This window comes from Penicillium canescens (assembly GCF_028828765.1).
Source record: "Penicillium canescens strain IBT 15451 chromosome Unknown utg000010l_segment0_segment0, whole genome shotgun sequence".
Taxonomy (NCBI): Eukaryota; Fungi; Ascomycota; class Eurotiomycetes; order Eurotiales; family Aspergillaceae; genus Penicillium; species Penicillium canescens.
This window is the reverse complement of record NW_026703972.1, coordinates 1241149-1255555: the sequence shown is the minus strand read 5'-3', so window position 1 is coordinate 1255555 and position 14407 is coordinate 1241149. Positions and strand designations below refer to the sequence as shown.

Genomic DNA, 14407 nt, shown 5'->3' with positions numbered 1-14407 from the left:
TTGTGAAACCCACCCAGTTGCTTCGGGGCTCCAGGCTCGTGCCCCACGCAATGCAGCTACTGAAAGGCGCTAAACCAAATTTGCGCTAATGTGTGTCAAAATAGAGTTCGGGGAAGAGACTTTGTGATAACAGTGGTGAAACAAATTTCAATCCATTTCGTGCGACTCCCTCCTCTGGATTGGTACGATATTTTGGAGGGCAAATGCGCCTCCAATCCACTATATTAACCGAAGACTAACGCCCGCTAGATATAACCAAAAACCGAAGAAAGCAGCGTGGGTCTGTGTAGGTTCTGTCGGAAATTGCAAAATACAGATACTACCATACCCGTTCGAAAGTATCTTCCCACCCTTATATAAGTACGATATCTCCCAACCATCTGATCCTTTCTACAAAGTGGTAAAATTCGCTTTGATTAGGAGACAAAAGATTCCTATCTTCTGGTAACCCTAAGAGTCCAAAATATCCACAATGAGATTCACTCCTTCGGTTGCATTCTTGTCTTTTTTCTCGGCCGCCTTTGGCTATTGGGTATACCACCCTAACCCATTTGCATTGTGTATACACTCGAAGAACTACTGGCTAAGAAATTAATATGTAATAGAACTGTGTGGTTGACGACGAAAATTTTGGAGCTGGAAACTGCGTTGGCAATGGCGGTGATGTGGGATCATATGAATGCAACACGGTATGTGTCACGATATCTCTACACACGAAGGGGCAAAGTCTTCGTCGACAATTTCTTTTGAAACTTATAAGAAATGGAGACAAAAAAGCTAACTGCCGCCACAGGATTATCCTTGCCCAAGTCAAGGAAATGGATGTATTCCATTCTCGGGGAGCAACGACGCCCACTGTGGTGGTTATACACCAATAGCCAGCAGTAATGTCGGCCCTTACGAAACAGGAAGAGCCAATATGTTGCCTTAGCCAATTCCTTCGGGGACGGCAACTTTCCCTTCTGTCGAGCAGAGTGGAGATGGAAAATACACCAGAAAGAATTTGGTTTCTTTAGTGTCGTGACTTCTTTGTTTTTAGTATGAGATTTTCAACCACCTTACCCCACTTGCAGAAGCGCGTACGCTTCAACAAGTCCTCGCACGTTCCGCTCCTTTCATCTTTTCTTCAACTGAACTGAATTCAATTCATCTGCTCAATTGTATTGGTTCCCCTTCTTCAAATAGCCCCATTTAGCGCATACGAATGTCATACTGGTTTAAGCTTGCTTAACACCTACCTTTTCCCGTAACATTATTGTAGACAGTTCGCAGCCTAGCTAGATTGAATCAAGTCAGTTTCAGATGTTCACACCACATGCTATAAGGTAGACACGTCTTGCAGACCGTAGTCTGCTTTCTAGTCTCTGTCTCCTATTAATTCAGGGACAGCGGTCGTACCTTGTAACGGGCCAGGCCCCGTCCCACGTACTACGGCCTTAGTCGTACCATCTCTCCGACCTTACCCGTGGTCAGCGCCCTCGTTCATAGATAGCGAGTCACTCCTTCTCTGTGTTTGACAGATTTAGCCTCAAGATGGTCACGTGTCCATGTTTGTGTCTCTACTCTAGATACGAGTTGCTTTGGCCGTAAAGTGGTGCTCAAACAGGCGTCGTCCCATTGGAGTGCTGCCTCCCGAATCAAGCGAAAAATTATTCTCTCTAGGGGTACTTTGGTCTGAAATCATTCTTATATGGCCTTCAACACCGGAACTTAGATAAAACTTTCCTTTTTATATGCACACTTTCTGTCTCTGTCCGTATAACCAGCAATTAGATATCCATAGCGGTATCCAGATACAAACATGCACATTTTCTTCATCACCATTACGAAACAGGTCACGCCCCTGTAGATGGTTTCATTGGTGCTATGAACTTATCTCTTGACCCTGGGAGTTCTCTTGCTCCCGGAAGCCTCTGAGACGTTTCTGGGAGCAAAGAAACATCCTCTAGGAGCCACATAGCCCGCAGGAAACCCGATGTAGCTTCTGGGGTCTGGTATCCCCACCTCGGGGAATCAAAGCCGCGTTCCTGTTGACGATTTGCTTGATTCCTGGAGCGATGATTTGGCCTTCTAGGAGTGACCGAATGACGCAGGATTTTGCGCAGGTCCGGTGAAGGTGTTTTGTGAGGGCTTTCGGCGATCTCGGAAGGCAAGAGAGTGACTCTAGGACCCTAAAGTAAGCTCCCAGGGGCTCCACAGCTCCCAGGTCAAGCCAATGTATTCCCAGAGCGAGTTTCGTATTCAGTCAGGAACGTAAAGTGAAGATGCCGGGGGTAGACCTCGCTTTCTTAGAAATAGAACAGCCCCAGGATCTCAAGAGTATTTCCTAAGGGATAAACAGCTCCTAGAAATGCTTTTGAGGTTCCCAGGGCCAACATATTGGTTCTCAGAGTAAGTTAACAGGCACGAGAGTTTGTCAGTCTCTTGCCTGTGGCTTTTCTGCCAACAATCCCCGCCTTCACGCGACACGGCTCCACTGAGATGAATCCTCTGTTTCTTTGGTCACCGCCGTTAGGTATCATGAAAACAGAACTTTTATCTACCACTACAGTCTCGAGCTCAGACATTTTCGGAATCAGCGAAGCAGTCAATAGCTACTGGCTATGGTGTATTGGTGTCCAGCACTTACGAGATGAAACGGTCGCGTTGTACTTCGGAGTTTAACCATCGGTATTTCATTTCTTGCTAATTTGCTTCAAAATTGTATATCACGGCTATAACGGCTGTAACCTGTGATCACCTACGCTGAGCGGAATTGAGTCGTGCCGATCGGCGAAGCGGTGCAGCGGTGGAAGGTTGTCGCGGTAGATGAGTTCCTGCTAGTCTGGCTGAGCGACGGGGCCCACCAGTGGGAGATGGATCGCTTGCCGTGTGCACGGAATATGTCTCGGCATCCGACGAGGGGATTCGTAAGGGGCGAATGATGGCATCTAGGGCTCCTTCGTTTCGGCTGCGGTCATCAGTATCTTGGTCGTCTCAGAAATAAGGTCATCCACACTTACCACACACAGCATGACGTGCCAAACCCTGTATCTCGCTTTTCCAACCATTCTTCGGCGCATGACAGATGACAGAGCGATGTGCACTGACCGCAGTGCAAGATCACGCTCTCGTCCGCATGGTCTTCATCCTCAGTCTGGCAGAACACACAGTAGATGCTGTCGACGTGGATGCTGTCGACCGCTTGGCTCGGCCTGAGACTCTGCAGCGTCAAGTCTTGGACACCCGCCCGGATATTAGTTGCCGATGAGAGGATGGCTGGTCGGGTCGGCGAAACGCGCCATGGAACATTGTTCGTCCGCAGCGTTGCAGAAGTCACAAATGGATAGAATGGCTGCACTGGCTCGGGGTTGGTTGACAGGGGCACCGGTGGTGGTGATGACCGGGTGTTGTCTGATGCAGGGCGTCGCCTGGAGGCTGACGATGTCTGACGCTGGCCCCGATGTACAATGACTGACGGAGAAGCCATTCTGAAGCCATGTGGTACTCGCGCCTGGTTGCGGACGGCGGCTTCATACCACTGCTGGCCAACTTGGTCGGCCTGCCGTTGCCGGTGCCATCTCGCGCAGAGGAAGTCTCTGACGACATCACAGAGCTTGGACTGCAACGATGACAAGTCAAATGGCTCTCTGGCGAGAGTGGTCAACTTTTGATGGCCGACCTTGGTGTCTTCAACTTTGATCGAGTTTTTACACGGCTCGTCTTTTTTCGTCGTCCCGCAACAAGAGCCAGGACCGCCATTGGGGCTGACCTCTATCTCACAAACAAGAAACGGATTCCAAGGCAGCATGATAGTTATTGAGGTGGTCGTCAAAGGCAGAAAATGCTTCGGATTGTGGTGGTGTTGGGCAATCACTGCGGCGTTCCTTCGCCAGCTTTATATGCCATCGCGTGGCTCCTTACCTACATGGCTGCGTGGCTGGCATGGAACACTTCCTTGAAACAGTCGGTACGTGGAAGAATGCATTCACACGCAGTATGCGCCGTATACAGCCGGTCAGTGGCCTGCATGAAGGGATATCATTCCTGACCACTGCTGCAATCAGCTGCACATTTGACTATCCATCGCGGGGACCATACATTGGCGAACAGATTGGCTACTGCGGTAGGCAGCGAAGTCGACAAATGCTGCGTTAGATTCTGGGTTGCCTATGAATTTCGAAGTGCGTGATAGGTTGTGATTTGTTCTTATGGCGCTAGGTGCAAGATGTGGATACGTAGAGATAGATTCGGTTCCCAGGCCATCGACACACTACCAGGAACAGTTTTGGCGTTCCCAGGAGCTAGACTCCAGAGATTCTACAACTCCGCCTGAGCATTGTTGTTAACCTTTTGTGATTGCTACGCACCTCTCAGCGGACTGACAGACTACACTCATAGCTGACCATGGAATTTGGCTGAGGTGAGTATATAAAGGCCTCCCATATCCTACTTTCACAACTCTCACCTCACCCCCATCTACATTTCGTTAGCTCAATCCGCTGTCCTACCATGGTCTGTTCAATTCGTTCTTACGGAGTTTACCCATGAGCTAATACATTACAGCCAAACATCAGAGACCTGCCCAACGAGCTTTTGCTGTTGATTGTGTCGTATTTGGACGGTAGTGCATTATTTGCCCTCGCAAAATCATGCAAAGACTTTGATTTTAAACTGCAGCCCAGCATCTGGAAATACAACGTCAAATTTCAGAACAGCAATCTGTTGCACTTGGCCGTCAAATACGACAACGTTGGTCTTGCAGAGGCTTTGCTCCAGCATAACGCCAACGTCAATGCATTTTACCGAGGCAAAACTCCTTTAATGAGGGCGCTCAAATACTCTTCCGCTGCTGTGCGGGACCTCTTGCTCAGTCGTGGAAACCTAGACATCAACATTCAAAATCAAGCGCGGGAGAGCGCGCTGTGGTATGCCATCCACTACGGAACCTTTTCCGCCGTCAAAAGTGTCTTAAATCAACACAACGTCCAGGTGGACATCAAGCACAAACACGGCCGAACGGCGCTCCACCTAGCAGTCTTCGCAGGCCGAATAGGGCTCGTGCATCTGCTACTTTCTAGAGGCAGCGACCCTGATCTACAGGATGATTCGGGCCACTCGCCATGGGACTGGGCATGTCGCTTCAATAGACCCATGATGGAAATGATTTTTTCAAACGATCCGATGGCCGAGGTGTTTCTTGGTACCCAATCATCACAGGAGGCTGAGCTACCTCTTCACCATGCAGTATCCTATGGGTCGGTAGATGTTGTCAAACGGCTTCTCGGACAAAAGGGCCTGAATTTGGACATCCAGAACCGGAATGGCTATACGCCGCTCCATCTCGCCATTCAAAGCGATCGCCTAGAAATGGTCAATTTGCTCCTAAGTCACCCCCGTGCCAACGTGAACTGCAAAGACAAAAATTGCAATACGCCACTTTGGCTGTCGACCTACTCGTCATGCGACGAGATAACCGAAAGGCTGTTGGCCGAGAAAGACATCAGCGTCAATTTTGTTGGAGGCCCGCCGGAGATTTGAGACGCTGTCTACATCTCTCCACCACGCCGCGACCAGGTTGGATACCGTGCTCCTACGACGGCTGCTTGCGGTGCCAGGGATCAGTCTGAATCTCCGTGTTGGAGGCCACTCTCCAATCTCCGTGGCCGCATATCACGGACGCGTGAACACGGTTGCTTGTCTGTTAAGTATGGATGGCGTGGAGATCAATGGAAGGGATGTAATAGATCCGCCCATTTGTCGAGCCGTTGCACATGGCCATCTCGATGTGGTACGACTTTTAGTGCAACAAGACGCACGTCTGAACATCAATGAAAGCACGATCGCAACTCACGACACTTGTCTCTGCATGGCTGCCCGTAGCGGTGACCTGGAGATGGTACAGGCACTGCTACGCTATGATCGGATTGATGTGAACCTCAGGAATCAATGTTCTGAGGATCCATTGATGTTGGCGGTCAAGGGCGGGCATTCCTCGATTGTTGATGCACTTGTGGTCAATCCCAGACTGAAATACTTCAGTTTGACAAAATCCCTTGATCTAACAAGGAACGATTGCATCCAGAGGGCCATTCGAAGCAGAATGGAAGACGCCAACACTCCACAAAGATTGTTGAAGCGGTCTCCGGGAGAAGGTTTGGTGGTCTGTACGAGCTGGCGACATCTACTTCGGGTAGCTTTCTGATGCAATGCGAGACGGCCGAGTTAATCGACACTTTCTCCGTTAGCTACACTGCCAACATTGTCACTGGATCCGTAGTTCCTTGTTCATAACATATTGGGTTAGTAAACGTGGGATTGTCGCAGAACATGCGGGAGTATTCGCAGACACATTTTACGAAGACTATACTATGCCCTTCACTATGCCCTTCTTACTGTCATCACTCGGAAAGATATAAGCTTCTTTACATGCAGTAATTCTCTTTCACTTGCGAAATCGTTGTATACTTTAAGCAGATGTGTGCTAGCCTCCTTCAATATCTGATTGCTCTGCTCTAGGTTCTAGCCATCGATGGGTTTAGACACGCACGACTCCCATAGGCGTCGATTGAGTCCGACAATTCGACCTGCTGGAAAGGCGAAATTGGGATCGTCGCGTTCGAGATCTGCTAGCACCTTAAAATAGGTTGAAAGATCAATCACCAAGGTATGTCTTGTTTCTGCTTCCTGTTGCGAGGGAGAGAGCTGCGACGGTCAGCAAGAGCATTGGAAGCTGGCCGCTTTACTTACCAGTGGAGGGACATGATCAGAAGCCTCCTGCGAATTCTCTTTTTCAGAAACTATTGGCAATGCACTGGGCTGTTGTTCTCCTTCTTTTTCCTGGTCTGGCTTGCTGTTAGGGGCATCCACTTGACCGTAGGGGGAAGTCGAGTATCTGGGCAATAGCATGTCCATCAATTCTTGGAGGCTTTTAGACTAGTAGACATAGGTGGCTAGGTACTCAGTCTCATTTTCACCATGGAAGTCAATTAGCGTAGTCAGCTTTTCAATCTCAGCACTCTGTTAGCAGTCCGTTTAATGATGGTGCTGGTGATCGATCTCGTGGTGTTGATGGTTGATGAATGTGCCTCATATTAGTGGCTACTGGTGATGAACCGTCCAGGAGATATATATTCAAACACAACGCTTTTTCCACATTCGTTTGAGAGCTCAGAAAACCCAAAAGTAAATAGAGTAAAATCTAGAGGACCGAATAAGAAAATCGAAAAAACAAGGTTTCTATCTCAACCATGATCACAAGTTCAAAAGTTGACTCCCGTCAACAAGGACGGCCAAGCTTCAACGGGTTGACGGGTTGAGTACCCGCGCCCAGCGCGACCGCGGCCTGACGCTTTCTACAGCCTAGACGGACAGAACCACACACAGCTCAGACAACCAACACTCAAGCGAGGCCAGAAGATTTCCATCTTCCTTAGATGAAAATGTGAGCGCTCTTGTAAGATCAAAGAATGAACAGCTTCCGTTGCCTCAATATTAAGACCGTAGATTCAACAGTGACCCAACGTTTAACCGACTGACTCTCTTTGACTCATTTTCAACATGACTTTAGCATGTTTTCCCGATGAGCATCTAAGATCGCACCACGAATTTCGCTGCTAATAGTTGCGGTAGAATGAAGGCATGGGTTGCAACAGGCCTCACTTAGGATAGACATCGTGTTCAATGTTTGCTCTCTGGTAGAGCCCGCGTGCTACAGGAGCCGAGAACCTATAAATACGTCCTCTTCCCCCAGCAATTTGTTCTCCATTACCATCACTTGGCTATGCAAAGTCGAGCAGGTCTTCGATTCCTGATAAGTTCTTCCCTTTGACCTACTGGAATTTCACTGTATTGACATCTACAGTTACATCGTGGACCGACAAGCTAGAAAGTGCTTGTGAGACGCGACGACCACCAGGTCCACTATGTCACTCATGCCAGCCGATCAAAGAAGCAGATTTGGGTTAGCTAGTCAAAGTACCTATGCGAACATCTGTCCACCATAGCAGCCGACCACTGTCCGCTCCTGAATATACCGATGCAGAAGAGCGGTCGAGGTAAGTCTGTCTCCGCGCGACCCTATCCGAGACTAGACTGACTTCAAAGACGGTGCGAAACAAAGATCCATGCATTCCATCCAATATACACCAGCCACGGTGCCCTTTCCCGTGTCGTCTTTCAGAACATGTGAGTCAAGCATTGCTTCGCCGATCGACAAGCTAACGATGGACAGGAAACCGTTGACAGCGCACCAGACTGAGTCTGAACCAGCTCTCCGTCAGTGCTCCGCGCAGGGTCATGGCTTACACGCCATTTCTGGCCCTATCACTTCAAACCATGCAACATGTCCTATGTGAAATACTGCAAACTAAGGCCGCGGGCAAACAGCAGGATGCATAAGCCCCAGACGTTCGTTGTGCACGACGAGGTGAGTGCAATATCACGCCTCCTGCTGCGCCGGGTCCGATGATTTGTGCCAACTCTGTGCCGGAAACACAAACACCACTGACATCTCTATGCCATTGCAGGAGCAGCCAGCCCATCGCCAACCGCGACAATTCTTGTGGCGAGTAACCTATTCCCGCCGAGTCAGATAAGACCCAGGGCCCGACGCGCCATCGCGTCTTCCCCTTCCTCACCGCCTTCACACCATGAACAGCGGAGTGCCTCAACCTCTCGCTGTCTGCACGAAGCTGTCTCCTAATACAACTGTACAATTTTTTGTCACACGTGAGTTCGTCATGCGCCTTTGCCGTGTTGTGAACTTGTCGGTTCATCCAGCGCGGCTTCTCGAAGCGACAGCCGGAGAGTGTGACGAACCTGGATACAACATGGCATATTGGTGACTGCATCGCAGAACTGATTTGGCAGTGATCTAGTTGGTAAGCAGGTATGATCACGAATCTTGTTGATTATCTGTCTGAAGCATACACTCGGATTCTTCATGAACGGCGTAAAGTACAACACCTTGTCCAACTGAATCAACACTTGCTGACTCGGGTCTCACCACAGGAAGACGCCGTCAGATTCCCATCACCCGAATGCAAAGCGAGCAAATCTCTTATCTGCTCGACGTCCCCTACACCAATACCATCTATGCTTTGTTTCTTCCACATGACTACTGGTGGCGTCGACGAGTCGCTACCTCGACCTTCTCCCATTCGATTTGGTTCATCAGATCATGCGTTGGTATGCCTACCTGATGCAGACCCAATGAAGCGCATAGCAGTGTCTGTCTCCCGGCACTTGAACCCTCTCATAGAATGGCCTACTTGCGGCTTGGATCCCTGGCGTCCAGTGGGTGACCCTCCTTGTTCTCTAATGGCGCTTAGCGTCTTTCGAGCCTGAAACCCCTAAGAAACCGGGAGAAGCCAATGCTTTGTCTAGCTAGAGCCATATTTTCGTACTGGCGAGGTTGTTAGTCGGGACTGCTTGCATGGAGAAGGTGAGGCAAAAGTCCCGTCATTTCTACCCGAATCAACTAACAATAGCCAGTCAGCTTCAAATCGATGGACAAGACCGAGGATGGCCAAACGATTGAGAGGACCCATGACCCAAGAACCACGCCTGATAGAGTCCCCTTGATTCCTCTTCCTCTCCTTGTTGCTCAGCTTATCGACATATTCGAGCGAGCGGGAACCACTCGGACATACACGAAGCTGCATGCTATCAGGATTGTTTGTCTTCTCCCCGTTAGACAGAAGCTTGGTGATTTGATTCCTAAGCCTGTGTTTTTCTATCCAAGCCCGAGCACTATGTGCAAAGCCCATATACGTTGAAGGTCACTGCAGCTGCAGTCAAGCCATCCAGTATCCTTCGTCCATTGAGGACGTCGTCTAACATATCGCAATTGGCGGCGAAAGCGCTCTTGCCAGCATATCACCGACTTCTCTAGCTCCCGAGTTCACTGTCCTTTGAGCATTGATGATGTTTCCGCAAACGATCGCGTCCGGACGATATCTGGCATATCACTGTTCGAGCAACTTACCGTGAAGCTGGGTTTGATGTCTGTAACAGCACCACTAGAGCCATTGGGTTGTAGGACCTCTTGGACTCTCCGTACAGCCTATACTTTATTTTCTACCCGTAATAATCCCTTATGCCATATTTGCTTGAGGACGAATTTCAGCGGACGCCCTAGGGCCGGATGTGGATTAGAGCACCCCTGTGCGAATACCACCCGGTCCTGAGCGGCGATCGTGTGTCTTCACCAGTTCTGGTTCTACATGGCTAGTTGGGCTCCGATCGCACTTAAACTATATCAGCAGCAGAGCATGCTGTATCGCATGACTCAGAAATAAGTCCACAAATAGTAATGCCCGTCGCTTTAATCGCCGGACTGGACTTCTTCGAGAGATTGGTTGGACTATGAATCGTAGTTACTGACGGGATATTCTTCACAAAGATGCGACGGCTCTTACATGGAGAAGGAGCGGATCACATATTCCCGAGCGAAAGCTCCCAATGACATGTTGACCTCGAGCGAAAGCAACTCTCACTCTAGAATGTAGGCGTTTTATCATAAGGTACGTTCGAGCGACACGCAATATTCATGCGGAGAAACAGCTCTGACTATACAAGGAATAGAGCCTATCGTACCATAATGTTTGCCCGCGATTCGTGTTTTCGAGCGAGACCTCATCACATGGCTCTACACTCCGTAGTTCTGTTGAGCGTACAGTATATTGCGTGATCATAGTTGAGCAACTTGTGAAGTAGATCATCTCAATGAGTTGGAGGCTGTACGTCAAGTCGTGACCAAGGGATCAAAATTGCCTTGCGGAATCAAAAAGATGCAATTGAAGTTTCTAGGTGCCATGGCCCATGGGCAAGAAACCGCGCTGCCTCCATAGGAAGATCATCTCCTTGTGCCGAAGGCCTATTTTCGGTTCGGTCTAACTGCCGTCTATCAGGCCAAAGCTCGTAAGAAGTATGAATCAACCTTCCGTTGCCATTCGCTGGCCATAGAATAAACTCATTCGCTGTTGAGCAACCCGAGGCTTTTCAATCTCGCTAACCCTGCAATATGACAGCACAATGCGTCAACCACGTCGCCTCTATTTCCTGGGTCTGGTGACAACATTATTGCAGAGATTAACTTAATTTGGTCTCAAGGCTGCTGTGCCCAAGGTGGGTTCCGACAGCTTTCTGGACACAAAAAGCCGACCACGCTTGGACATGAGGATACGCCACGCCATCCAGCAAGTGGGTTCAGTCATCGACCCGATTACATTCGGAGAAACCCTGTAAAAACCCCGGATTTCAAGCGAAGTCTGCAAGATGGGGCTTGCCCCATCTCGGATTACAGCTCATTCGTTCCGTGTCTGCAAGTTACTAGTCGACCCAAGAGGAAGTCTGATATGTTATAAAGACCATTGATCGTCCTTTATCTATCATCATTTGTCTGCGCCTTGAAAAGGCAATTTTGTTGAACTCATACGCATCTTTCTTCTTTCCGCGTCTCAATCTCAGGCAAGGTTGTTCCTACAGAACTGTAATCTCATTCCCAAGATGCCGCTTGGCATTCTAGACGATGGCAAGCTGGAGCATGTCCCCGGGACAGCTCCATTAAACGATCTCCAAGGCTCCACAAATTACCCAGGCATTGATCCCAGTCTCCTCAAACATGACCCAACTGGCCAAATTGTACTTGTGCCTCAACCCTCCGACTCGTCAAAAAACCCATACAACTGGCCTCGGAAAAAGAAAGAGCTGTTCACAATTACCTATGGCTGGGGTTGTGGTCGTGTTGGATGTAGGACACAGGGACCATTTACTTTGTTTACTATGCATTCAAAACTAATACTTCCACTATGTAGCCGTTAAGCCCCTTCTGGAATTTGCATTTGTTCCTCTTGCTAAGGAATTTGATGTCCCATTGACAACATTCGTATCTGGTAACCAGGGCGGAACGATCACCGCTATCGCAATCGGCAGTCTTTTGTTCAAATCGCTCGCCGTCAAATATGGCAAGCGACCAGTCTACCCCAGTACTACAGTCGGCCTTATGGTTTCGTGTTTCTGGGCTGCTGAGGCGAAGAGCTTGCCGTCTCTTGTTGCAGCTCGGGTTGTTTGTGGTTTATTCATGGCATCAATGGAGGCATTGATTCCGGCTTCAATTGCAGACATCTGGTAAGGGTACACCGAATATGATCTGGCGCGTGGTACCTAATGGCTTGTTAGGTTTGTGCACGGACGAGGCTTCCGAACAGCCATCTTTAACCTAGGTGTTCTGGGTGAAATCAATCTTGCTATTCCGATTGGTGAGGGATCTCATGGTGCAATATTGCTTCTACGTTGACTGATATGGAACCGAAAAGCTGGAGGTGTTATCGAGGACGGCTCATATCGCATTTCTCTACATCCCATGGGCGGTGCTTTCGGGCTGGCGTTTATCATGATCTTTTTCTGGATGACGGAGTCTGCATATGCAGGAAGAAATGCTTTGGATATTGACACTGGCAATGAGACTGTAAGTTCCCAATTTTCAGGCATTGCATCTCATTTTTTTGGGAGTTTGAGGTTACAATTGAGGGCAAGGAGAACATTGAACAACTTGAGCACGCATCCGGAACCGACCTTACCACGCAAGAATCGGAGGCCGAGGCATCCCCTGGTCTAGAGAGCTTCTGCCCTATAACGGCTACTTAAACCCAATTTCATTTTGGAATACCCTTGTCATCAAATTCTCTAAGAGGTAGTAGCACAGTTCACATCCAATAAGCTGTCATCGACCTGTAAGAAGGAGATTGTCAACAAGCTTTTATGGGCAGTTATAGATTAATGGAAAACATACATTTATGCAAGTAAACTCGTCATCCCCATTAGGGCTAGTAACATCGATCTTGGTTGCCTTGATATCCGAGCAAACCTGTAGGAAGTCAGATACTGGAATATATATCTGGGGATTGAAGATGCTCACATTCTGGCTCGAGCAGACAATAGTTCCTACTTTAGGGTCATATTTACCCGAGGTCTCGCCATTGAAGTTAGTGAAAAGGATATCTTCGATGATGAGGCTGCTCTATATGGAGTAGTCATTCGTCAGTTACTACAGCGTAGAAAGGCATGATGTAGGAAATACTTACGGGGAACTCATTGCAAAGAGTGAGGTTCTTCTGGCCATAGCATTGAGTCACCTCAATCGCATAGTCCACGTTATCGATGATCATTCCGTCGTAGGTAATGTTCCTTACAATGCCTGATCCACCGCCGCCTTGGAGATCTGCTGAGAGCGCAGACGCAGTTCCAGGCCAGACTTTGATGCGAGCACCATCCTACGCAAGGAAATCAGACATATTACTCTTTCGCTGATGGCGGTCTCGGGGTTTGAACTTACGGATGCATTGAACATGGAAATGTTGTAGACGAGCACATTCTGCACAATATCAATCTCGCCTTCGTATTGACCGAGAGATCCGACGGAAATGCCGTGAGAACCGTTGCAATGAAGGTTCTGAACTAGGATCTCGGTACTGTTGGGCTTGAAGGAGACGCAGTCTTCGAAATGGTTAGTTAGTCTAAGTTGGCTATGAATAGTGCGAAAGGCTCAACATACCATCTCCATTGTTAATAAAAGAGTTCTGAATGACAATATTCGACGAGCGGTAAAGATCCCTAATGACAGCCATTAATAAAACCCCAGGGATTAGAATTTCCAACTTGACATACCATCCATCTGTATTCTTAGCCACATTCTTACTGCTGCTAAATCCCGTGATATCAATTCCATTAAACAGCAAATCAGTGGAATTGGCCACGAAGTGGTACCACTGTGGGGAATAGCGAAGCTTGAGAGGACCAATGGTGCCACCCTTCAATCCGATGATACCCATCAGAATGGGACGCAGGATGAGAGCATCCTTTGCATACAGATCATACCATACCTGACCGTTTCCATCGAGGGTACCATCACCATACATATTGACATCCTCGCCGCCGAGTTGGAAGAAGGTCGTGGCATTCTGGTAGATCTGCTTGAAAGCATTTGCTTGCCAGTAATCCGTGTCATTGGTGAACTGAACATGGCCCTGGATTTCTATCTGGCTTTCTATCAGTCGAGGCTCATCAAATATAAGCCTTGAGGGTCCGTGTGTAGTACGTACCCAGATCAACATGCTTGAGGAACGTCATGTCAAGCGCTTTCCCAATGGTATAAGTCTTGTCGGCGTCAAAAATAACCTTTCCGCCATTGTTGCATTTCTTCAATGCGGCAAGAACATTGGTTGAGTCGTCCTTTCCATGTCCATGGTTGGCTACATGACAGGTCTTATTTCTGGCATTGCTAGCGGGGAGAGGCTTGAATGGGTGATTTGGGTGGCATGCATCAGTTCGAGAGTGACCATGGTCCTTTGCATCTACTATTGAACCGAGAGAGCTGAGCACGCCAATGGCCTGTACCAAGGCATTTGTGACCTTCATATTGATG

At 48.6% G+C, this 14407-nt stretch overlaps 2 protein-coding genes across 2 annotated transcripts; one reads left to right on the top strand and one right to left on the bottom strand.

The window, feature by feature from the left end:
* Nucleotides 1–11490: 11490 nt before the first annotated feature.
* N7446_012276 (uncharacterized protein) lies at nt 11491–12630 on the top strand (the record flags this gene model as incomplete). The annotated part of the gene is made up of 5 exons (XM_058521018.1): nt 11491–11734; nt 11799–12111; nt 12163–12242; nt 12300–12451; nt 12502–12630. 5 exons carry the CDS (start codon nt 11491–11493, stop codon nt 12628–12630), a joined length of 918 nt encoding a protein of 305 aa, XP_058366384.1.
* A 39-nt stretch (nt 12631–12669) lies between these two features.
* On the bottom strand, nt 12670–14400 carry N7446_012275 (uncharacterized protein; the record flags this gene model as incomplete). Its single annotated transcript, XM_058521017.1, has 8 exons — nt 12670–12714; nt 12776–12850; nt 12902–13003; nt 13068–13256; nt 13319–13479; nt 13538–13596; nt 13651–14029; nt 14085–14400. The coding sequence occupies 8 exons, from the start codon at nt 14398–14400 to the stop codon at nt 12670–12672; spliced, it is 1326 nt and encodes a 441-aa protein (XP_058366383.1).
* Between the last annotated feature and the right edge of the window lie 7 nt (nt 14401–14407).